General features: G+C 44.5%; 3 protein-coding genes across 3 annotated transcripts in view; all 3 read left to right on the top strand.

Moving 5' to 3' along the window:
• Hnrnpll (heterogeneous nuclear ribonucleoprotein L like) overlaps window positions 1-2,889 on the top strand; it is a 32,970-nt gene extending 30,081 nt beyond the window's left edge. The window contains exon 13 of the mRNA XM_040730752.1: window positions 1,893-2,889. Coding sequence (XP_040586686.1) covers window positions 1,893-1,948 — 56 coding nt within the window. The 3' untranslated portion in view covers window positions 1,949-2,889. The remainder of the gene's footprint in view (window positions 1-1,892) is intronic.
• A 2,719-nt stretch (window positions 2,890-5,608) lies between these two features.
• On the top strand, window positions 5,609-5,842 carry LOC106021427 (60S ribosomal protein L39-like). Its single transcript, XM_040730791.1, has one exon. The coding sequence runs from the start codon at window positions 5,672-5,674 to the stop codon at window positions 5,825-5,827; it is 156 nt and encodes a 51-aa protein (XP_040586725.1). The 5' UTR covers window positions 5,609-5,671; the 3' UTR covers window positions 5,828-5,842.
• A 17,523-nt stretch (window positions 5,843-23,365) lies between these two features.
• LOC121133825 (L-lactate dehydrogenase A chain-like) lies at window positions 23,366-24,394 on the top strand. Its single transcript, XM_040730938.1, has one exon. The coding sequence runs from the start codon at window positions 23,381-23,383 to the stop codon at window positions 24,377-24,379; it is 999 nt and encodes a 332-aa protein (XP_040586872.1). The 5' UTR covers window positions 23,366-23,380; the 3' UTR covers window positions 24,380-24,394.
• The last annotated feature ends 634 nt before the right edge of the window (window positions 24,395-25,028 follow it).

Genomic DNA, 25,028 nt, shown 5'->3' with positions numbered 1-25,028 from the left:
GACAGCTCGGGATCGGTGCTAACTGGTGTAAGGGAGTAAGGAGAATGAAGGAGCTGCTCAGGAGGAAAGGAGCGATAGCCACCTGGGATCTTGGTGGGGTTTGAGGCTATTTATCACAAAGGTTTGTTTAGAAACCTAAATGAAGCCATATTGTGAGTTCTGAAATTCTCCCAACTACATTAAAGAAATAAACCTTAAAAATAATATTCAGAACTCATGGAGTTGTATTGGAGTTTAATGAAGACCTTTTAATGTAGACTTGAGCGAGAGTAAAAAGAAGAGAAATGCTGAGAGGAAGTAAATAACAAGGATATAGACTTCTAGGAGCATTACCCTTCGTTGTCTTTCTGATACTGAGTCACACCTTCAGTTTTTACCAGTATGGATAGCTGAAAATGATACTCCATGGTTTTAATTTGTCTCCAGAAAGGTAAATGGCCTTGTTTTTGTGTTGTTGTTGTTTTTCATGTGCTATGAAGAACCCTAAACTTCTAAGTCTTGAAACTTTTTTTTTTTTTTTTTTTTTGGTTTTTCGAGACAGGGTTTCTCTGTGGCTTTGGAGGCTGTCCTGGAACCCGCTTGGTAGTCCAGGCTGGTCTCGAACTTAGAGAGATCCGCCTGCCTCTGCCTCCCAAGTGCTGGGATTAAAGGCGTGCGCCACCAACGCCCGTCTAGTCTTGAAACTTTCATGATTTATATTTTACTTGGATCCTGAATCTGAAGGGTATAAAATTTCATCTTTTAAAAGTACTAGTTAGGTGTAGTGATACACTTGTAGCTTTAGCATCCAGATATATCAAGAATTTGAGAGTCTAGGCTATATCAGACCCTAGTTTGGGGCTGGAGAGAGGTTAAGAGCAGTGACTGCTCTTCTAGAGTTCAATTCCCAGCAACCACATGGTGGCTCACAACCATCTACAATTCAACCTGGTGCCCTCTTCTGGCATGTAGGCAGAACACTGTATGTGTAATAAATAAATAAATCTTTAAATAAAAAAAAAAAAAGAGACCCTATTTCAAAAAATGGTGTAATGTATGGGGGAAATGAATATTGTTTAATGTGGTGCTAGGGAAGAAAAGGAAACAAGACAGCACCCTGCAGGGTGTAGTACTCACCTGCAGGTCTTTCTAGACACACAGGAGACAGAGGTGGTGATGTCCTTTGACCCAATGACTTCCAGGGACAGCCTGGACAGCATAAATTTTGTGACCTCATTTCAATACAGCGGATGGACTAAAGTTTTTAAGCATCATTTGAGGATTTTATGTGTGGAAACATGCTTTAATTATAACAGCTAAAATGTTTGTGAAGGGCCAGGCAGAAAATAATACTGCCACTTGTTGAAAATTATAGAAGCTTAATGGTATGTGGAAATTCATTAATTGTATTTTGTGTTTGAAAATTACCTAAAAAATATTAGAGAAATAATATATCCTTGAAATAAAGTATACAGAAGCAAATATAAAGCGGTTTAATAGAAAGTTTTAAATTTTTATTTTTTTATTTTTTATTTTTTTTGAAAGTTTTAAATTTTTAATATTAAGATACTGTAGGAGTGTATTAACAGACGGTTTTATGGAGCTTACTGTCTTTTAGGTCAGAGGAACTGGAAAGATAGCTTAGTGATGAGGGCCATGGGTACCCACATAGTAACTCAAGGTGACTCCAGTACAGGGAACCAGGCACCCTATTCTGGCCTCTTGAGGGAGGGCACCAGAGATGCACATGGTGTATGGCTATAGATAAAGCATTCATACATGTAAACAAATATCTAAAATTTACTTCTTTGTATTCCTGTTTCCAATGCTATAAAATGGTAGAATAATTTACCAATTCAAGCTGATCTAAAATTTTTGATGGAATGTTAACTTCAGTTTTTTAATTTTTACAGATGGTTCCAACCCCTATACATTGAAGCTTTGCTTTTCTACATCATCCCATTTATAAGAAGAGAAGAGCATGCTAGAATTTATGTTCGTCTTTATTACAGTTTTAAAGCTAAACTCCATTAAAAATAATCTAAAATGGTTGATCTAATGTTGCCTTGCTTACTATAAGATCCTCTTCTGTAATAAACATATTTTGCCTCAAGTAAATTTGTTGTTAACTTAAATATTGTTTTCACTTTAAGATAGAATACTACAGCTTTGTTGTAGATTTATACAAACGTATGATTTCTAACATTACACTTTTGTTCTATGGTAAAATATATTTGCATTCTTAGTGCTAATTATCTGCAAATGTTTTTTCCATTGTGTTTTGAGGTTAATGCAGCTGAAAGTATTGCATTTTAATACAGAATTCCTACAATAGATGATTGAATGTTAAACATAATTTGTATTTATTTTAGTCAAATTTGAGAATGACATTACATTTGTTGGCTTTCAAGAACTACAGATTTAGCTGATTTCAATTTCTAACAGGCTTAATAGACATGAAAACACTTGTATGGTATGCACTCAAACTCAAATTGGTGTGTTTCTTTTAAACAGTCATCATCCATTTGTATTGACATGCTTTTGTTCCTAGTTCCAGTTTGAAGGTTTTATAAAGTTATAATAATAAGTTAATGTGTTCATCTTCATTATTTTGCATGTGACCTAATCTTAGAAGTACATGTAGTATTTGACATTGATATTTTAATACTATAGAAATTAAAATTAATGATTCTTCTATATAATAATCTGGGTTCCATAGATGGGTTTCAGAGAACTTGTCAGCCCTCCCAAAATTGTGTGTAGAATTTGGGATATTTGCATTTTTATTTCTTAATCTTTGATCCATCATAATATATGTATTTTTCTATATGGTGTAAGATTCAAGAATTTTATTTTTGATCAAAACAGCTATTTGTCTCAACACCATTTATTAAACACTCTCCCTCTGGATTTGTTTCTTTCTCTTTTTAAGTAATCTTATATTAAGGCTGTTACGAAGTTTACACCTTTTTAATAATTAGAAAATGATTTAGCCTTCTTGTTTTCATCTTAAAAGAAAGAATACATTTTATCGGGGTAGTCTATAGTTATCAAAAGCAGATTTGTTACCTTTAAATTATTAAATAAAAATTTCAAGGTCCACTTAAGTTTTATAAAAGACTTTCTTGAGTCAAGAGTCTCTCCTACAAAGGTCTGGCTGTCCTGGAACTTGCTGTGTAGACCAGGCTGTCAGCAGACTCAGAAAGATCTGCCTGTCTCTGCTCTGCCTCTTGAGTGCTGGTATTAATAACATATGCCACCACTCACACCTGGCTCTTGATTTCTAATTTAACCAAGAAAAAAAAAAACAGTTCTTTTAGAGTTGAATCAAAGGTTTAAAGTTGAAAATCTGTTTAAGGTGTGTGTGTGACGTAACCATGTGTGCACAGTGTGTTTGTGTGACGTAACCATGTGTGCACAGTACCAGCCCAGGTGAAGGCATTAGATCTTCTGAAACTGGAGTTAAAGGCAGCTATGGGCCACACAGTGTGGGAGTTAGGAAGTGTAGGATACTAAATTATGTATTTTTTTCATTCATTGCCACTTTAATACCTAACTATACCCAATGTCATCATAAACAAATTTTTTATTGAGACAGGTTTTCTCTTGTAACAGCTCTGGCTGTCTTGGAGCCCTGTAGACCAGACTGGCCTCAATTTACAGAGATCCACCTGCCTGGGCATCCTAGGTGCTGGGATTAAAAGCGCATGCCACTAATGCCAAACCATAAACAGAACTTTTGCTACAAGCCTTAATTTTTAGAGGTAAATTGTAGACCTTTGTAATGATCTCTTTTTTTTCTTTCTTTCTTTGAAAACTAATGTGTGTTTTCAGTGTTGGAGATTGTGTGTGTGTGTGTGTGTGTGTGTGTGTGTGTGTGTGTGTGTGTGTGTGTAAGTGTAAAGATTTCAGGAAATAAAGGCAAAGTTTAATTTGGAGTTTAAAGTAGAACTGACTGATCTCTTGTCTTTAATGATTTCTTCCCATAAAAATGACAAGTGGATTCTTCATGGGTGAGCTAGTGTCTCTGACATATGCTCAGCTGCATAGAGCCATCAAACTCAATACAAAATCAAGAACGTTGACTCTGTTACGTAAGAGAAGATGTCACTGAGAAGTGTTGAATTCTAATTTATCTGGAATAGAATGATACAGTAATCTAAACCAAAACTTCAATTTTGTTCATGTGTATGTCTTGCCAGCCCCCAAAAGTTCTTGGAAGAACATTCTCCTTGTGTTAGCAGACAGGCAACAGGACATACTGGTTTGTTTTGTATTTTTGTTTTTCCTTTTTGTAAGGGGTGGGGATGGTTTGAGACAGGGCTTCTCTGTTGTAACCTTGGCTGTCCTGGAACTCACTCTGTAGACCAGGCTGGTCTTGAACTCCCGAATGCTGGAATTACAGATGTGGGGTCACCACCACTACCTACTTTTAATGAATAGGAACTTCAAGCAAGTAACAAAGTTTGAACAAATAGGTGGTGTTAGGACTTGAACCTGACAGTTTGGTTTCTAAAGTTGTGTTCTCAGTTGTTGCTAAATTGCTTTTAAATGAATAATGTGGAAATGGTTTGTTGGATTTTACCAGTTATAAGAGTAAGATGTTGCCAGGCGGTGGTGGCGCACGCCTTTAATCCCAGCACTCGGGAGGCAGAGGCAGATGGATCTTGTGAGTTCCAGACCAAGCCTGGTCTACTGAGCTAGTTCCAGGACAGGCTCCAAAACAATACAGAGAAACCCTGTCTCGAACCCCCCCCCCCAAAAAAAGTAAGGCGGTTACTACAAATGGTGAAATTAGCAAGTAGGTGTGGCTCAGTGGTAGAGCACTAGCCTAGTGTACATATTAGGTCCTGGGTTCAAGCTTCAGCATGACAATAAATAAACATGAACATAAAGCAGAGATAAAAGACCAAACAGTGCAGTCAACACAAAAAGTTATAAATAAACTGGGCCTGTTACTTCCCGCTATTTGAGAGGTTGAGGCAGAAGACTGATAATCCTGGGAGGTTTAGCAAGACTGTTGGCAGGAGATGGGAAAGTAGTTGAGTCACCAGTGAATTATGAAATGTTTGTCTAAATTCCCAGAACTCCACAGATCAAAGTCCCTCTATTTGATGACCATTAGATACTGTGTTGTAGCATAAATAATCAAAAACCCAGTGACAGAAGCAAAGCAACCAGCCGCTAGAGAGTTCTCACCTCTGTCAACACTCAGATCAAAGGGACAAGTGTGTCCTCCCCGATTGCATCTCCTGACTACACTGCTCCTCAAGACTGCCTAGATCACACTGAGATGCTGTGTGCTCCTGTCTGCTCCCGCTTTATATTCTCTCCACTCTAATGCTGGATTAAAGGTGTGAGCTCTGTTTCTCCATAGCCCAGGCTGGCCTTGAACTCAGAGATCCATCTGTCTCTGTCTCTTGAGTGCTCATTGTCTGGCCTCTGTAGCTTTGCATTGTGATCTTCAGGCAAGCTTTATTTGTTAGATCATAAACAAAATATGTCCACCCTGTATTAGTTTATGGCAGAGTTCTAGCACTAGAGAAAAAAAACATCCGTCTTGTATACCTGAAGAAGACAGGCCACTGTTTACCTGACACTCCACTACAGTTTTCTTTGTTCTGCAGTCATATAAAAACATACAGCCCTCCCTTCGCCATCGTGTGTTGTACGCCTGAGTCGACTTCTCACCATGTCTTCTCATAAGACTTTCAGAATCAAGCGATTCTTGGCCAAGAAACAAAAGCAAAATCGTCCTATTCCTCAGTGGATTCGGATGAAAATCGGTAACAAAATCAGGTACAACTCCAAGAGAAGACACTGGAGGAGAACCAAACTGGGCCTGTAAGAATTCACACAATGGCAAGAATTGAGAGTTTGCACTGAATCATGGTCAATGCAAGCAAAGCTACCAGATGACGCTTAACTTTTTTTTTTTTTTTTGGTTTTTACGAGACAGGGTTTCTCTGTATTGTTTTGGAGGCTATCGGTCCAGCCTGGCCTCGAACGCACAAAGATCCGCCTGCCTCTGCCTCACGAGTGCTGGGATTAAAGGCGTGCGCCACCACCGCCCGGCTGACGCTTAACATTTTTTTTTTTTTTTTTTTTTTTTTTTTGGTTTTTCGAGACAGGGTTTCCCTGTGGCTTTGGAGGCTGTCCTGGAACTCGCTCGGTAGACCAGGCTGGTCTCGAACTCACAGTGATCCGCCTGCCTCTGCCTCCCAAGTGCTGGGATTAAAGGCGTGCGCCACCAACGCCCGGCCGCTTAACATTTTTGACCTGGAGATTTGGTCATATTTAAGTTGGGAATGGTTTGTCCAGTAATAAAAAATATAGAGCCTTTCAAAAAAAAAAAAAAACAACATACAGCCCTCTTTAATCCCAGCACTCAGTAGGCACAGGCAGGCGGGTCTCTGTGAGTTCGAGGCTAGCCTGGTCTACAGAGCGAGTTCCAGGACAGCCTCCAAAACAATACAGAGAAACCCTGTCTCAAAAACCAAAAAAGCCCTTGCTACTTGGATGGTATTCTTTGTTGGGACCCTTTCCCTTTGAGTTTCTTTTTTACTTTTTTCTTAAAATATGCTGGTTGACTCCTCTGCCCCTGGAGTCTGAGGACATCAATCCTTGTCATCAGCAGGACAAAATAATGGGGTCACAGACAATTATTACAAATAAGTTGAAAAAGGACTGAGGTTGGGAGGAGGCCCAGTAGTAGAGCACTTATTTAGCATGTACGAGGCCCTGGATTTGATCCCGGTCTGGCAGAAAAAGGAAAGTTACTGTACACCCAGCGCAGGTTGCTGCTAGTCAAAGATACCACATTTCAAAGTCTGAAGAATTGCCACTTAAATTTCCTTTCCTATCCAATGTTAAATCTTAGATGGTGAGAATTGTTTGGCAGCATAATTATTGCTACACAGTAAGGGAAAACATTTTCCTTCTAAAGATCCCTTCTGCTTTTCTCTGTGTTTTCCAGCTGTTGGATGCTGCTATTCTCATTCTGAGAGAGCAAAACTGGTGCTTGCATCCCTAGCTATATGCCTTGTAAAGTGTGTGTGTGCGCGCGTGCGTGCAGAGGACAGAAGAGTGTTTTGGATGCCCTGCATCTGGAGGTATAAGCAGTGATGAGCTGCCTGATGTGGGTGCTGAGAACTGAATTTGGGTCCTTTGTAAATGCCGTCTCTAGCCCCAGGTTGGTTTAACTAAGTCAGTCCCTCCCTCCCTCCCTCCCTCCCTCCCTCCCTCCCCTCCCCTCCCCTCCCTCCCTCCTAACTGCAGTCTTTTGAAATGGTTTTGAAGTGTCAAGATATATCATTTTATACATGATCTGAAGAAGCATTGTCCTGAGAACTCAAGAACTTCACAGACACACAAAGGGGTCCAAGCAGCTCTGTTCAATGGGTACGGTTTCTTGCAATTTAACTCAGAAGTGGGAGGAAATTAGACTTAAGTGTCCCTCACTTGTCAGAGCCAAACTCTTCTTAAGATTTAGGCAAATGACAGGGTGATACATTTGGATAATTTCACATAAATGGCAAAAACAGGCTTTTCTGTTCATGTCTCAAAGTTTTAATGGTCTTTAGGTCCTGCAAACCTGGATCCACTTCTGGTGAGGCCATGCCTGGTGGATTTCTTCACCTTATATAACCATTAGTCAGCAGCCTGGATCCTGTGCCAGGGCAAACTGAGTGCCAAGAACTGGGTAGGAACACAAGGAAAGAGGAGCTCTACACAAGCTGCTGGATGGAGAGAGAACTGCAAGCTAGGACAAAAACAGCTCCAAGGAAAACAAGCTATACCCCTACCCAACAAAGTTCCCTGGGAAACAAGCTATACCCTACCCAACAGAAAGTTCCCTGGGAAACAAGCTATACCCTACCCAACAGAAAGTTCCCTGGGAAACAAGCTATACCCTACTCAACAGAAAGTTCCCTGGGAAACAAGCTATACCCCTACCCAACAGAAAGTTCCAAGGAAAACAAGCTATACCCTACCCAACAGAAAGTTCCCTGGGAAACAAGCTATACCCTACCCAACAGAAAGTTCCCTGGGAAACAAGCTATACCCTACCCAACAGAAAGTTCCCTGGGGAACAAGCTATACCCCTACCCAACAGAAAGTTCCCTGGGGTGCTGAGAAGAAAGTGGCAACAGTCAGCTACTCATTTTAGTGTCTTTGAGAAGACAACCATCCTCAAAGAAAAATCTCATTGTTTATACACTGTGCCCTAAGATCTGTGTCATCCAGAGGAGAGCACCCTGGCATGATCCTAACTCCGATAATCCTTTGGCTACATTTTTTTTTTTTGAGACAGGGTTTCTCTGTGGCTTTGGAGGCTGTCCTGGAGCTCACAGAGATCCGCCTGCCTCTGCCTCCCAAGGGCTGGGATTAAAGGTGTGCGCCACCACTGCCTGGCTTCAAGTATGTTCTTAAATTTTTATAATTCATAATTGGAGCAGGAGAGATGGCTTAGCAGCTAAGGGCACTTGTTACTCTTGTTGAGGACCTGAGTTCCATTCCCAAGGTCCATGGGATGGTGCAGGCATCAGTTGGAACTCCAGTTTCAGGGGATCTGACCCCCTCTTCTGACTTCTCAGGGAGCCTGGCACACCTGTGGTGGGTGGTACACATACATACTCATACACATAAAGTCTAAAAAATAAAACGTAAAAATTCACAGAAATTGCATAATTAAATATAAAATACAAGCCAGACGGTGCACCTGCAATCCCTAAGCATTGGGAGGTGGAGGCAGAAGCGGATGCAAAGGCCATGGAAGAGGGCTGCTCACTGGCCTCCTGGTTGGGGCTTTGTGTGCGTTCCCGCCCTGACTTCCTCCAGTGATGGACTATGATGTGGGAGAGGGAGTTAAGTAAACCTCACTTGCTTTTGGTCATGGTGTTTCATCATAGCTTTAATAACCCAACATAGGGATTTTGAGCCAGCCTGGGCTAATGAAATCCTGATTGAAAAAAGCCATCCATCCTTCCATTCATCCATCCTTCCATCCATCTTCTACCATCTAATTGCTACTTACTATGTACTAGGACATTTATTTAGCTTTATACTTAAATTTAATATAGTATAACACATGTATAACATATAAATGTAAGATATGCATATCCTAAATGTGTGTTTAAAACACACACACACCTCCCTTCCCTGTTGTGGGTGTCCACCAGAGAAGACGGGTCAGATTGGCTTTAAGTCAATAGAAAGTCTTTATTAGTCGTCCAGCAACTTCACTGGGTGTTTGGGATCTCAGTTTAGCACTGAGCCTTTGTCGGGGTGAGCTTCCAGTACGAAAACCACGTCCTAGGTTGACAAACTTCAGTTAAGAACAGTCAGCCGGAAGCAGAACTACTAAGGTCTAGGGCCCTGTTACATCCCTGCACTGTTTGACAGGGTCTCCTATGTATCCCAGGCTGCCACTGGTCTGGAATTTGGAGCATAATGAGTGTTCTTCCTAAACTCCAGTCTGGGATTACAGGCTACAGGTAGGTGTCAGAACTTTCATCCTGTCTTCATAAACAGCAATCTCTGTTGCTACCTGTGTGTTCAGTGCCATTGTCATCAACAACTTTCCCTGTCAGTTTCTTTTCAATTTTTACACACACACAAAGACATATTCTCTCTCTCTCTCTCTCTCTCTCTCTCTCTCTCTCTCTCTCTCTCTCTCTCTCTCTCCCTCTCTCTCTTCCCTCTCTCTCTTCTCTCTCTTCCCTCTCTCTCTCTCTCTCCCTTCTCCCTCCCTCTCTCCCTCTCCCTCCCTCCCTCTCTCTCTCTCTCCCTCTCCCCTCTCCCTCTCTCTCCCCTCTCTCTCTCTCTCTCCCCTCTCCCTCCCTCTCTCCCTCTCCCTCTCCCTCCCTCTATCTCTTCCCTCTCCCTCTCCCTCTCCCTCTCCCTCTCCCTCTCCCTCTCTCTCTCTCTCTCTCTCTCTCTCTCTCTCTCTCTCTCTCTCTCTCTCTCTCTCTCTCTCTCTCTCTCTCTCTCTCGTTTTTCCTGATGGTGGGCGCTCCTTCAGACCCCTCAATGCTCAGGTCATCTGGGGATGAAGCTCTTGGGGGCCTGTCAGTTACAAGTCCAAATTCAGGTTCCGGGGAAGGGCTTCCTGGGGCTGGCCTCAGGGCACAGTGTGGTGTCTAGGCTGACTGGGGCGAACTCAGCAGAGAAGGGCTTGCTTGCCTTTTGCCTCCCGGGCTCCTTAACATCTCCGAGTACTTGAAATTAATGTGTTAATTCCTATGGGCCTCTGTATATTTCTTTTTAACCTCATTTCTTATCAGAAAAGGTTTTAAAGTTGGAGTCAATTCATAGCCCCTCCGCTTTACAGCAGGGCGTGGCAGGTTAATACCCCCAGATGCTTAGTCCAGCTGTGCGGTCTTTCCGCACTTTGTCACTAGCCTGTGACACCCTGAAGCTGCCTGACCTGGAGGGGGATGGCGCAGTAGAGACAGAAGTCTGTCTGGGGCGGGGGCAGGGGTGTTGAGTTCCTGGTGCTCTAGGAGAGGCTGCCCCTCCAGAGGCTAGGTACCCACTCCCTTTCCTGCGTCACACGAAGATTGGCAAGGCCGGGACGTGTCTGCTATGCAGGGTGAACCCACAAAACTTCAATGGCCATCTGAAGAGAAGACCTCTCTGTGCAGTATATATTCCATGCCTATGATCTGTATTGCTTTAGGGCTAAGCAAATCCGGAAGGAAGTGCTTTTGCTGGGAACTCTTCAGCATTCAGGCCAGAGGTCACACGTGGCAGGTTCTGGATGTCCTCGAAGGAGGGCAGGCCCATCAAGAGCAAGATCCTTCACTGAGATCTGTCTGGAGAAAACCAGATAAAGACTGAGTCCCTGGAGGCTCTTCTGACAAGGACTAGATGAGATGACTTTGTGAATGAATCCTGTGTCATTGTCCTTATGGGCACACCTGTGGGAGGGGTAAAATCATCTACTGGGGAAAGACTTCTGGCACATTTGCATCTGAGCAGGAGTGTTTGGGCAGCCGTAGAGTGATGGGTAAGTCACCCGATGATGGTAGTTTTGTCATCTAAGCATGAACAGGGTAAGTATATGTCTACGGCAATATAATTGCTATAGTCTCTGGGGTCTGGTGAAGCAGAACCCAAAGGCTGGAGGTCACCCTGGGGGTCCAGTAAATCCCTTCTCTTCTGACCTCCCCTTCTGATAGGTATTAGTTGCTCCCTCATTGCTGTGACATAGGAGCTGTGGTAGCAGCAGGGTGAGGAGGCTAGCCACTTTGCACTCTCTCAGGAAGTAGAGGGCCATGAATGCTGATGCCCTGCTATGGCTCCTCCCACCTCAGCCAAACCTCTCTGGAAACACCCTCACGGAATGCCCAGAGCTTTGTCTAAATCTCAGCCAGGCAAGGTGACTACTGAGATTGACCATCACATGATGGTAAACCTTGCAGGATCTCCATTTAGTTTTGCTTTTTTGGGGGGAGGGATAGGAAATAGAATAGCTTTTCATTGTAATCAATAGCGTCAATGTGAGTCAAAAGAAAAATCAATAAACAAGATAATGCAGCTGGGTGTGATGGCACACACCTTTATCCCCTGGCAGAGGCAGGTGGATCTCTGTGAGTTCGAGACCAGTATGGTCTACAGAGCCAAGTTCCAGGACAGCCAGGGCTACACAGAGGAACTCTGTCTCAAAAACAAAAGGGCCAAGGCTGGGACAGGCTGGGCTATATATAGCAAAAATAAATAATAAAAATTTAGCCGGGCAGTGGTGGCACACACCTTTAATCCCAGCACTCTTCAGGCAGACAGAGGCAGGCGGATCTCTGTGAGTTCAAGTCCAGCCTGATCTACAGAGCAAGTTCCAGAACAGCCAGGGTTACACAGAAAAACCCTGTGTGGAAACAACAACAACATAAAGATCCCCCCCCGTGTGTGTGTGTGTGTGTGTGTGTGTGTGTGTGTGTGTGTGTGTGTCTGTGTGTCTGTGTGTCTGTGTGTGTCTGTGTGTATGTGTGTCTGTGTGTGTGTGTGTGTGTGTGCGCGCACATACTCACGAGTGCCCTTAGAGACCAGAAGAGGTGTTGATTCTCCTTGACCCAATGTAGGTGCTGGGATCTAAATTCTGGTCCTGTGTGAGAGCAGTAAGTGCTCTTGACTATTGAGCCATCTCTCCAGCCCCAAGATTAAGTCATCTTTTTAGAGCATTTGTAGAGGTGGTGGAAACATGGGAGGTGGAACCCAGAATCTGACCTCTGTGGATGTCCTTTGAATAAGTTTGTGAATCTTGCCCCCGGTGTAGTCAGCATCTCACTGTGAGACCTAAGCCCATTTCTTGGTTTAGTTCTGGCTGCCCCACCAATCTGTCCCCTCAACAGTCTCTGTAGGGCTGGCTTACCTAAGTGCTTTGTCCCAAGGACAGCGGGAGAGCCCATTTGTTCCTGGGCTGAGATGGTGTTTTTCTGAGCCTAGCCTTGGAATAGTGGACTGCCCAGATGTTACTGATGCATTGGAGAGCCTTGGTTGCCTTAGAGGCTCTAAGTTCTCGAGAGCAAGAAGCAGGAACTCATTACTCTAAATTTCGGCCTTTGATAGATATTTGATGCTGGCTCCTCCCAGATACATCGCCAGTTTCACCATTCAAGGAATCTGTTTCGTTTTGTGGCTCCTCCTCTGAGCTCAGCTTTGGGAATGGGGATACCTCTTCAGGGGAGGAATGAGTCTTCCCACTGATGGTGAGAGATCCTAACTCAACATTTTTAGGCCCCTAGCGACTAGCCCATCACAGAGTGACTTGCCCTTCTGCCCTCTCCTGAGAAACCGGAGACCTCAAGATAAACCTAAAAGATAACCCTCCCTTATCCAGGAACTAGCTCGCCACATTCCTGCTCAATGTTTAACTGTACAATGCCTGAAGAATGCTTGCTTGAGATAACCTTCCTGTTAAGACATAAGCTATCATTTAACTTCCTCATCCGCTATGTTTATGATGTTTGCCTAACTCCCCGATTCAGTTTTTCCCTCTTGAAAACCCCCAGCTGCAGCTACTAGGGGTGGAACTCCTCTGCCCCTGTGAGGGTCATGAGCTCGGCCCCAGTGCACTGGTTCCCCGAATAAACCTCATGTGCTTGCAGCAAGAACTGTCTCTCTTGAATTATTGGGGTGTTGGCTTATCCCGAGACTTGAGTGAGGGTCACCCCATTCTGGAGGTCTTTCAATGGCTTGTTTCTGAATTTAATCAACTATCTGAATCTTTAGATACTGTGGTGCTAAGTGCATAGAAATAAAGAAGGTAGGACAGAGAAAAGGCAGGTTCAAAATGTGTGCAGGCTGGGAAGGCATTTTGGCCACACTGATATTTACAGGACTGTTCAGCCTGCCTGCCCTGTCTTCCTCTGTTGACTGTATAATGCTCCTACTTCCTTGTATACACACGCTCTTTGAGTGTGAAGAGGAATACAGGCGCTGCCTACAGCTCTACCACTTACACGAGTGTGCTGAGATACACAGCGTTTCCTTGTAATTTTCTGTGCATGGACAGGAAGTATTCACCCTGGTTTTTTGTTTTTTGTTTTTTTTTTTTTATAGACTTCCTCTTGCCTAAGTCATGCTGCAGACAGGCAGAGATAAACTGCTGATTCTCGGTTCTCCGTGCCACAATTAGGCTGTGGAACCAAGAGAATTCCAGCACAGGTGGCTCCGTAGACACCCAGTGCATCTGAGGTGTTGTGCCTCAGGTAGGAACAGGCTTTGGAGAGTGATCTGGTTGCCTGGAGAAATGGCGGGCACATCTGCATGCAGCGCACCGGAAGCACAGGGTCTGACTTTTTGCTAATTGTGTAACACAGACAAGAGAGGAGTGCCTCTTTCTGGACTGACAGCTCTCCTGAATAGCTCCTCACCGGCACCAGTGAACTGCAGAGCTCAAGCCCAGCCCTCCTGTGCCAACCCAAACACCAGCCCTGAGAAGGACTGCTCAGCTGTCTTCATTCTTCTCAAGGCAGCGTGGAGTGTCCTGGGCACAGATCCAGCCAGATGCAGCACGAAGCAGAACCCTGGGTGTTTATGGGCATGCTCCTATCTGGTGCATGCGGTGCTCCTCCACCCACGTCTGATGTAGCTAACTGGCCCCCCACAGCCCTGGCAACTTCCCATCTGTCCCTCTCACCTGAGCACTAACCTTTATTTTACCAAATCTGACCTATCCTTGAGGGTCAGATCACATGTTGCCTGTTCCTCCAAGACCTAGAACCCCTAGAAGTTGAAGTTAGTCAAGTTCACTTTCCCTTATGGAAGGAACCAGAATTAGACAGATGACCACCGGACCAGGAATCTTCCAACTCCACCAGCCAGTATATGAAGATTGACAAATGAAGGGTTTTCAGGAGAAAAATACCAGAGTGCTCCCCAGAGGCTGTTTGGTTGGTCCCTAGTGATCTGCTCTGAGACACAGAGCAGGGATAAGAGGAAGGGAGGAGGCTGGAGACGTAACGTTCAGTCTTCCTGTCCCCAATTAACACACTAAATAATTATGAAGCTGTTGGCCGTTTGCTTGGTTCGGCTAGCTCTGATTTGATTATTAACCCATAATTACTACTATATATTTTATAAGAACTTATCTTTTTTTTTTTTTTTTTTTTTTTTGGTTTTTCGAGTCAGGGTTTCTCTGTGGCTTGGGAGGCTGTCCTGGAACTCACTTGGTAGTCCACGCTGGTCTCGAACTCACAGAGATCCACCTGCCTCTGCCTCCCGAGTGCTGGGATTAAAGGCGTGCGCCACCAACGCCCGGCAAGAACTTATCTTTTTGAGAATGCATTCCTGAGTACCCATGGCTTCCAGGAGATCACGTGCTGAGGGCTCGCCTCACTACAATTCCCAGAATCCTCCTAGACTCCTAGTCCCACCTATCTTGTTTCCCTATTGGCCAACAGTGCTTTTTTTTTTTGGTTTTTCGAGACAGGGTTTCTCTGTGGCTTTGGAGGCTGTCCTGGAACTCGCTTGGTAGTCCAGGCTGGTCTCGAACTTACAGAGATCCGCCTGCCTCTGCCTCCCGAGTGCTGGGATTAAAGGCGTACGCCACCAACAGCCCGGCCTCAACAGTGCTTTATTTAAACCAATCAGACACATATTTACAGAAAGACATCTCCCAACATGGAGAGATAAATGCTTTAGCGATTAAGAGCACTAGTTGCCCTTCCAGATAACTGGAACCCCAAGGGATCCAATGCCCCTTTTTTGGTATACAGACATATACGTAAACTACCCCGCCCCCACAATCTTAAAAACAAAAACGAAGAAAGAGGGAAAATAGCAGTGAAGGAGGAGTGTATGGCTGGGGGAGGGGAGGCAGGGGAAGGGGAGCCACCACTGCCTGGAGGTCTTGGCTCCTGATGGGTAGGGAAGATGGATTAACAGCACAATTCTTCATTTCCTCTTTCTCACAGGAAACACTACTTGTCCTTTTGGGACTGGCTTATGTCATTTAGTAAAACGTCCCCAAGTTTCATCCCTGTCACAACGTTCATCAGAATTTTCTTTCTTTTTTTGTTTGTTTGTTTTACGAGACAGGGTTTCTCTGAATGTTTTGGAGGCTGTCGGTCCAGCCCGGCCTCGAACTCAGAGATCTGCCTGCCTCTGCCTCCTGAGTTCTGGGATTAAAGGTGTGCGCCACCAACGCCCGGCTGAATTTTCTTTTTTTAAGGCAGAATAATATTCTCTTGTGGAAATACAGAACATTTAAAAACTCTGTTGAGCCAAGGCGGTGGTGGCACATACCTTTAATCCCAGCACTCAGGAGGCAGAGGCAGGTGGATCTCTGTGAGTTTGAGGCCAGGCTGGACCGACAGCCTCCAAAACAATCAGAGAAACCCTGTCTCGTAAAACAAAAAACAAACAAACAAAAAAAAAACCCAAAAAACCAAACCAAAAACAATAACAAAAACAAAACCCTATTGATGGACAGTTGGGTTGTTTCCATCTCTCGGATACTGTGCATAACCCTGCTATCAATACATGCACAGAGATCTCCTCAAATATCCTGCTGTCAATTCATTTGGAATTGCTTGACCATACAGTACTTTTTACCTTTTTGAAAAATTCCCATCAAAGGTTCTTATTTCTTCACATTTTTACTATTTCCCCAGTAGTAAGTAATTAAGAGCATCTAGTCATGGACCTGTAGGCCACTTGTATGTCATTAGCCAACTATCCAAGTCCTGGAGCTGTTTTTCTTTTGTTGTTTAATTGTCAGCATTCTTTATATATTATGGATATTAACCTTTAATAAGCATATCTTTTGCAATATTCTCTCTCATTCCATAGGTTGCCTTTCCAATTTGTTGATTGTGTCTATGATGAGATTTATTTATTTAACCAATATCAAGTTTTTGGGGAGCAGGGTTATATGTGAAAAAGATTCTCAGTAATGGTTGTGAGAGGAGGCAAGGACAATGTACTGAAGATGATCATACAAACATTTAGTTTTCTAATTTTTTAACCATATTTTATTGGTAAGGTTCTTGGTCTACATGTGTCTATACCATTTGCATACCTGGTGTCTGCAGAGACCAGAAGAGGGCTCTAGACTTCCTGGAATTGGCGTTACAGACAGTTGTGAGCTGCCACAGGTGCTGGGATTTGAACCTGGGTCCTCTGAAAGAGCCATCTCTCTGCCCCCCTATTTGTAATGATTTGAGTTTTGATGGGCAAGGCAGTCATACTCCGAGTAGAAATGAACCCTAACAGCCAGGCATGGTGGTGATGCTTGCAATCCCAGCACCTGGGGTACTGAGGAATGTGGGTTCAAGCCAGTCTAGCCTAATCAGCATGATCATGTCTCTAACAAAAATTTGCAAGGTAAGGACTGGACAGATAGTTCAGTGGTTAAGAGTGCTTGCTGTTCTGTTCCTGCATAGGACCTGAGTTTAGTTCTCACTACCCATATCAGGAGGCTCACACTGCCTGTAATGCCAGAGCCAGGGGTTTTGGCATTGTCTATAGGCCTCTGCAAGTTCCCAAATACATGCAACAAACATATGAATATTCACATACATATTTAAATCTTGCTTTTTTAAAATGCAAGATAAACTGATTGTGGTAGCTCATGTTTTTAATCCCAGCACTTTTGAGGAAGAGGTAGGTAGATCTCTATGCAACGAGTTCTAGGACAGACACAGCTACATATGAGAACCTGTCTCAAAAGACCAAACAAACAAACAAACAAATAAACACACACACACCCCAGCAAGATAAAATTTAAAGTCAGTCAATAAAAGCATAATATCCATAGTGGGAGAAACCCACCTCTAAGCAAGAAAACATGCAAACAAATAAAAACTGTAATACTCAGTAGAATATACTTTAATAACAGAACATAGCCACAATATAAAATGAATTGCAACAAACCATATAATTCAATAAAGTCATAATAAAAAGCAGTATAACTCAGGGCTCCCTGGTGTCTGCAAAGTTCCCTTCTCACTGTCCTGTCACGTAGCCATCTTTTGTTCACTCTCCTCTCCTCTCCTCTCCTCCCCTCTCCTCTCCTCTTCTCTTCCCCTCCTCTCCTCTCCTCCTCTCTCCTCCCCTCCCCTCCCCTCTCCTCTGCTCCCCTCTCCTCTCCTCTCCTCTCCTCCCCTCCCCTGTCCTCCACTCCCCTCCCCTGTCCTCCCCTCCCCTCCCCTCTCCTCTCCTCTTCCTCTTCCCCTCCTCTCCTCTTCCTCTCTTCTCCTCTCCTCTTCCTCTTCCTCTTCCTCTCCTCTCCTCTCCTCTCCTCTCCTCTCCTCTCCTCTCCTTCCCTTCCCTTCCTTTTCCTTCCCTTTACTGCCCCCACCCCTGCTACCTCTCTCTGTTTTAGTTTTTTGAGTCAGGGTTTCTCTGTGTATACCTGGCTGTCTTGGAACTCACTCTGACTTTAAACTCAGGAATCTTCCTGCCTCTGACTCTGGAGTACTGGGATTAAAGGCGTGTACCACTGTTTGCAGAGCATTAGCCTTCCTTAAGCCACAAACAATGTCTTCTTTTTCCTTTCTGTATTTATTTGCTGAAGAAACTGGGTCATTTGTCTTGTAAGATAACTAGGGAGATGGATAAAAATGGCCTCAGCTTTCCTTGCCGTTCTCCTTGTCCCTAGGCACTACCTCCCTAAGGATGCTCAACTCAAACGCCGTCTTCTAGAGTCACTTGACATGGTTCTTCCCTATGCCGTTATGAAACCCACTTGATGTCTTGTTAGCTCCGTTTGTCTCAGTTGGATTTTGATGGAGGAGGCGTCATCCAAACACAAGTTTGCCTCTCGTTCCACGACTGAAAATGAAAATGCTGTGAAGGTGTAAATATAAGTAGAGAGGACTAGCTTCATATCTGTCTCTCTCCCCATTCAGCTGGCATCGTCTTCCTCATCTTAGAGATAACGGTTTTAGTCCACTGTTCCTTTGCTTATGTTTGTGAGCATAAACTAAGACTTTTCCTTCCTGGCAGAGGCAGGTCACAGCTGTGTTTACTCCTCTGATCTATTTCTCACTAACCAGTGTACTCTGGGAGCTATGTTGATCATTACTATTATTTGTTGTTATTATTTGTATTGTGTATGGGTATTTTGCCTGCATGTGTGTCACTTATGTTCAGGGAGCGATCATTGGTATATAGGACCTCTTGTAAATATTGCCAGTTGTGGAGGGCCCTAAAATAAGGATAGCATGATAAAAAGCCATCTTTATATTTCCTACTGTATTCTTAGAGACTAACACAGTTAAGTTTCTATTCCTCTGGTCTGCTTATCTTCCTGTACAGCATACTTTCAAGGCCTGCAGTCCAGACTCCCCCACCACAGACTTGTGTCCTTGGAACATATCCTGCCAAGACCAAGCTCTCTGCTTCAAAGCAATAGCCTCTCCCACCTAACTCCCTGCTCTGCCAAGCTTCCTGCTTCAACCACTATAAGAATCCTTGTGAGGAAACAAAAAATTGCAGCTTGATCAGAAAGCCTGTCTTGCTGTCTGTCCTTGTGTCTCTTGTCCCTTTAATTCTGGGTTCCTGTGGGCTCGACCTTCGTGGTGCCCAGGAAGGCCAGAAGGGGGAATCAGATCTCCTGGAACTGATTGTGAGCTCCACGTAGGTGCTGGGAATGGAACCTGAGTCCTCTGGAAGAGCAGCCAGGGCTCTTAACTGCTGAGCCACCTTCCTGGCCCCCATGCGTACCCCTTTGAAGCACCCACTGCATGGAATCTCCATAGTCTATTCACCCTGGGTCCAAGGGAAAAATCACACGTGAAGTAGCTGGGTATCATAAAAGTCACCCTTGCACTGAGACTAGACCGTTGTGAATTCTCACCCCATCTGAAGAGCAGCAACCTCCCCACTCCCTCCGCCTCAGCTCTAGAGTCTATTACTAAACGTTTGGATTCCTGCCTTTCAAACATAGACGGTTTCTCAGCAAACTTTAAATTTGCAATTCTCTTATGAGCATTGGTGAGCATATTTTCATTTGCTTTTCTTTTTACATGAATTATCTCCCCCCACTTCTGAGGTTATTGAAATTGTTTTCTTCCTAAAAATTCTTTTTTTTTTTTTTTTTTTTTTTTTTGGTTTTTCGAAACAGGGTTTCTCTGTATTGTTTTGGAGCCTGTCCTGGAACTTGCTCTGTAGACCAGGTTGGCCTCGAACTCACAGAGATCGGCCTGCCTCTGCCTCCCGAGTGCTGGGATTAAAGACATGTGCCACCAAAGCCCGGCTTTTTTTTTAAAGGAGGTTTTTATAATGCTATGGAGGTGTGTTTGCTAGTATTTTATTGCTTTAAGGAGTCTTATGAGGTGCAATTGAGAGTGAGTTTGCTTCCCTTGCATCATGAAGCATTTGTGCGTCCTTTCTTCATTTCTAAACAATAATTTTGAAAGATTACTTCTATTTTATTTTACTTCATGTAGATGGATTTTTTTTGCCTTCATGTATGTCTGTGCACCATGTACATGTCTGTTGCCCGAGGAGGCCAGAAGAGGGTGTTGGATCCTTGGACTGGAGTTACAGATGTTGTGAGCCTTCTTGTGGGTGAATCAAACCTTGTTCCTCTGGAGGAACACCCAGGGCTCTTAGCCACTGAGCCAAGTCTCTCTCTCCGGCCCTTTTGTTCTCATTTTTACATTGAGGTCTTTGATTCATCTATGCTTATCTTGGGATGGGGATCCCAGTGTGAGGCATAGCCCTAATTTTATTTTTCCCATATGGCTATCCAATAGCTCAGTGATTCACTTATAAAAACTTTATCTACTATTTTCTACTTACCTATCATGTCTATATTTGGCTAGAATTTGGGAGGGTATAGTGTTACATGTACTTTTCCCCACCAGCCGCCTGGGTCCCACCATCACTTTAACCTCCAAATAACACACAAGACACTATATTAATTATAAACTGATGGCCGTTGACTAGGGCTTCTTATAGGCTAGCTCTGTCCCAATCACTAACCCGTTTCTATAAATCTAAGTATTTCTACATGGCCTTATCTTACCGGAGAAAAGGTCTGGGTCTCTTACTCCATTGCTGTCTACATTGGGTCTTACTGGACCTGCAATTCCCAGAATCTTCCTCTGCCCTGCCCGCTCACGCAGCCTCTGTCTGAGAATGTGTGGAGGGTGTCAGTATTGATGACACAGAGACCAGTTGGTGGTGCAAGAAAGCTTCTAGAAGGCTTCCACAAGGCCCCAAGAAAAACTCCTCAAGAAGGCTCCAAGAAAGCTCACCTTTATTCTTACCCTGGCTGGTTATATGCCCTGACACCAGATGCTGTGGTGGGTGGTCAGGAAGAGGCGGTTAGTCATTCATTGGAAAGGTCAAGGTCAGGGTGTTCCTGTGGGCGAGCCCTTCCGAAAACATCAGGATTATTTTTTGGTAAACACGTTTTCTACCGGTTACAGCTGCCTGCTCCCAGGCTGATGGGGAAGTGGGCCTCTGGCCAAGGTCTCTTGTTCCCACACTCCTCATCTCCTAGACCCACCTATCTTGCTTCCCTATTGGCCAACAGTGCTTTATTCATCAAACAAGAAGAGAAACATAGTTACAGAATGACATCTCCCATCAATATAACTTAAATATTTATTCATTTATTCATTGGTTTATTTATTTTTATTTTTTGGTTTTATGAGACAGGGTTTCTCTGTATTGTTTTGGAGGCTGTCGGTCCAGCCCGGCCTCGAACTCACAGCAATCCGCCTGCCTCTGCCTCCCGAGTGCTGGGATTAAAGGCGTGCGCCACCACCACACGGCTATTTGTTGGTTTTTTGAGACAGGGTTTCTCTATGTAGCCGTGACTACCTTGAAATTTACTTTTAGACCAAGTTGGCCTCAAACTCACAGAGATCAGCCAGCCTCTGCCTCCCAAGTGCTGGGATTAAAGTGTGCCCTACCACCCCACCTGGCCATATAGCTTAAATATTTAAATTTTATTTATTTAAAAATATTCTCTCTCTCTCCATCTCAGTCTTTGTCTGTTTGTTTTCTGCCTCTGTCTTTGTCTGTTTCTTTTATTGTGTGTGTGTGTGTGTGTGTGTGTGTGTGTGTGTGTGTTGATGCCTGTGGAGGCAGGAAGAGGGTGTTGAATCTCTGGAGCTGGAGTTACAGGTGGTAGCTATGAACCACCTGACTTGGATGCTGGTGACTGAATCTGGAATCTCTATTAAAGCAGTGAATTCCCTTTACTGTTGAGCCATCTCTCCTGCCCCAATGCTAGAGGTGTGTGCCATCACTGCTCAACCCATTGCTTAAATTTTATTTATTTATTTTTATTTATTATGTATACAGTGTTCTGCCTGTGCATATCCCTGCATCCCAGAAGAGGGCACCAGATCTCATTACAGATGGTTGTGAGCTGCCATGTGGTTGCTGGGAATTGAACTCAGGACCTCTGGAAGAGCAGCCAGTGCTCTTAACACCTGAGCTATCTCTCCAGCCTCCCATTGCTTAAATCTAATGAAAGACCCGAGGTTGTCAGGCTTTAGGCTGAATACCCCGGTGACATCCCGAGCTCAATAACCAGACAGCTGGATGCAAATCACAAGAGGTTTATTGTTTATACAGGCGTCTGTGGGCGACTCAGCAGCCTTAGCTAACTGAGAGCGCTGGGCTTTAGGACAGTTTTATTTTTATATACATACTTTTGGCAAGCAAAGAAATAGGGGTATTGTAAGAAGTGGAGCTACTGCAGGTGCAGATCTGGGCAAGTAATAGGGGTATTGTAAGAACATGGGTATAACTCCTTCCTGGAGAAACTACAAGGTCAGAGTTAAACTTATCTCTACAGTCTGCCGGTTTCCTTCGTTAGCACTCTGGACCAGATGTTCTTTTTAATTTGACCTTGTTCCCTGTCTAGGGGAAGGGACCTTGGAGAATTTTCCACTGAGGCGACCTTCTGAGTCTCAAAAAAGCGGGGGAGGGTGTATTGAGGTTTTTCACTTAAACAACCCAAGTCTGAATGGGGTGGGGGAATTATGAGCCTTTTTCTTTTTCTGCTGCTACTCTCTGTCCTTAGAAACAAATGCCTGGGACATTTGTCCCTGAGACTTAGGTAAGTGTGGACACAGTGTGTCAGGAAAAGCCTGCTTGGGCAGACAGAAGAAAAAGGGAAAGTTATTCCTTTTGAGTCACAAGTCGGAAAAGTAGGCAGGGTACTAGTATCACATGGTGGGAGCTCCTTAAATAGCTGCTTCACAGGAAGGAAGCTGGGAGTGCTATGTACACTGTATCATGGAGGGGACAATTGACTCTCCCATCTCCTCAGCTTGACTTCACATTTTTTCCAGGCTGATCTCTTGGCCAGGTGATTGACAGGCGGACTTTCATTAACTAGGGAAGGGGACAATGGTATATAACCCTTGCCCCAGGGAAGGGGACAATGGTATATAACACTTGCCCCAGGGAAGGGGACAATGGTATATAACACTTGCCCAGACCAGCGGGGCACAACAGGGACTAAGCCCATGGGAACCTGGAAGGAATGAGACAAGAAACAGAGAGATGGGCAGCAGGACAACATGGCTGATTGAGCTTTGTTTAACGAGAGTTTCATACAGGCTTATATAGGGGAAATGAGGTAGGGGGATGGGGCAGAGGAATGCAGGACAGGGAGGGAGGGGTTGTTGCCTAGTAACCAGGCCACTGAAGGTGAGCAGGTAGCAGGTGTTGGCAAGGTTAAAGGGTCGCAGAGGGAGGAGTTAAGTGATCTAATTGTGGAATGTTTCCTTCTTGCTATCCACTATTCTTGTGAGTCCAAGTTCTGTTCATTAGGAAGCTGGGGAGGGGACGGACTATTCTTAAAAAAGACTGACAGGGGTGCTTGGAGCCTGTGTCCTCGTCGCCGATCTCGGACCACGCGGCTGTTTCCCCGGACGCCATTCATTGTGCACTAGCGGTCCCCAAAAGTTCAAAGTCCTCCAAGATGACAGCCCTCAAGGACCAGCTGATTGTGAATCTGCTTAAGGAAGAACAGGTCCCTCAGAACAAGATCACGGTTGTTGGGGTGGGTGCTGTTGGCATGGCTTGTGCCATCAGTATCTTAATGAAGGACTTAGCAGATGAGCTTGCCCTTGTTGATGTCATGGAAGACAAGCTGAAGGGAGAGATGACGGATCTCCAGCATGGCAGCCTTTTCCTCAGAACACCAAAAATTGCCTCTGGCAAAGACTATAGTGTGACTGCAAACTCCAAGCTGGTCATTGTCACAGTGGGGGCCCGTCAGCAAGAGGGAGAGAGCCGACTCAATCTGGTCCAGCGAAACGTGAACATCTTCAAGTTCATCATTCCCAACGTTGTGAAGTACAGTCCAAACTGCAAGCTGCTTATTGTTTCAAACCCAGTGGATATCTTGACCTACGTGGCTTGGAAAATAAGTGGCTTTCCCAAAAACCGAGTTATTGGAAGTGGCTGCAATCTGGATTCTGCTCGGTTCTGTTATGTGATGGGAGAAAGTTTGGGTGTTCACCCGATAAGCTGTCACGGATGGGTCCTAGGGGAGCATGGAGACTCCAGTGTGCCCGTGTGGAGCGGTGTGAATGTTGCTGGTGTCTCCCTGAAGAATCTGAATCCAGAGCTGGGCTCCGATGCCGACAAGGAGCAGTGGAAGGAGGTCCACAAGCAGGTGGTTGACAGTGCCTATGAGGTGATCAAACTGAAGGGTTACACATCCTGGGCCATTGGCCTGTCTGTGGCCGACTTGGCCGAGAGCATAATGAAGAATCTTAGGCGGGTGCATCCCATCTCTACCATGATTAAGGGTCTCTATGGAATCAACGATGAAGTCTTCCTCAGTGTTCCTTGTGTCCTGGGACAAAATGGAATCTCAGATGTTGTGAAGGTGACTGTCACTTCTGAAGAGGAGGCTCGCTTGAAGAAGAGTGCAGATACGCTCTGGGGGATCCAGAAAGAGCTGCAGTTCTGAAGTCCTCAGATACCCTAGGGCTTCACTATCCAGGCTGCCGCAGGGTTTCTATGGAGACCACACACATCTGTCTACTCATCTGAGCTGTGCTTAGTGTGGTTGTGTTAAGGTAGCCTGGAGGAAACCTCACTTCCCACAGTTCTACCCTGATGCTAAGTGGTACTTGTGTAGTGGTGACTTGGTTGGTGTGACAGTCCACTGTCTCCAAGGCACACTGCCAATTGTGTGCAGGCTTCAATTAGCCGTGAGCCTGTGTCTGCGCTGTGCAACCTCACCAAACATGCCTAGGGCAATGAGCCCCCGGTTAGTCCCAACCTGGCTCCAGTGTGTAAGTCCATTATGCATATCTTGTCATAACTCTTCTAAAGGATATTATTATTTTGTGTATTATGTGTCTGTAGTGTACATTGAAATATTGTATAAGAAGTAAGATCTGCATATGGATGATGCAACCAACTACCCAAGTGTCATGGCAATGAAAACACCAAATAAACCTTGAACAGTGAAAAAAAAAAAAAGACTGACAGGGCTGGAGAGATGGCTCAGAGGTTAAGAGCACCGACTGCTCTTCCAGAGGTCCTGAGTTCAATTCCCAGCAACCACATGGTGGCTTACCACCATCCATAGAGAGATCTGGTGCCCTCTTCTG

Source organism: Mesocricetus auratus, unplaced genomic scaffold (genome assembly GCF_017639785.1).
Source record: "Mesocricetus auratus isolate SY011 unplaced genomic scaffold, BCM_Maur_2.0 Super-Scaffold_100024, whole genome shotgun sequence".
Classification (NCBI taxonomy): domain Eukaryota; kingdom Metazoa; phylum Chordata; class Mammalia; order Rodentia; family Cricetidae; genus Mesocricetus; species Mesocricetus auratus.
Note: the sequence above shows the minus strand (reverse complement) of the source record. Positions and strands in the feature narration are given on the sequence as shown.

Excerpts from the sequence above, each read along its gene's own strand:
- LOC106021427 (XM_040730791.1), top strand. The coding sequence starts at position 5,672 with ATGTCTTCTCATAAGACTTTCAGAATCAAGCGATTCTTGGCCAAGAAA.
- LOC121133825 (XM_040730938.1), top strand. The coding sequence starts at position 23,381 with ATGACAGCCCTCAAGGACCAGCTGATTGTGAATCTGCTTAAGGAAGAA.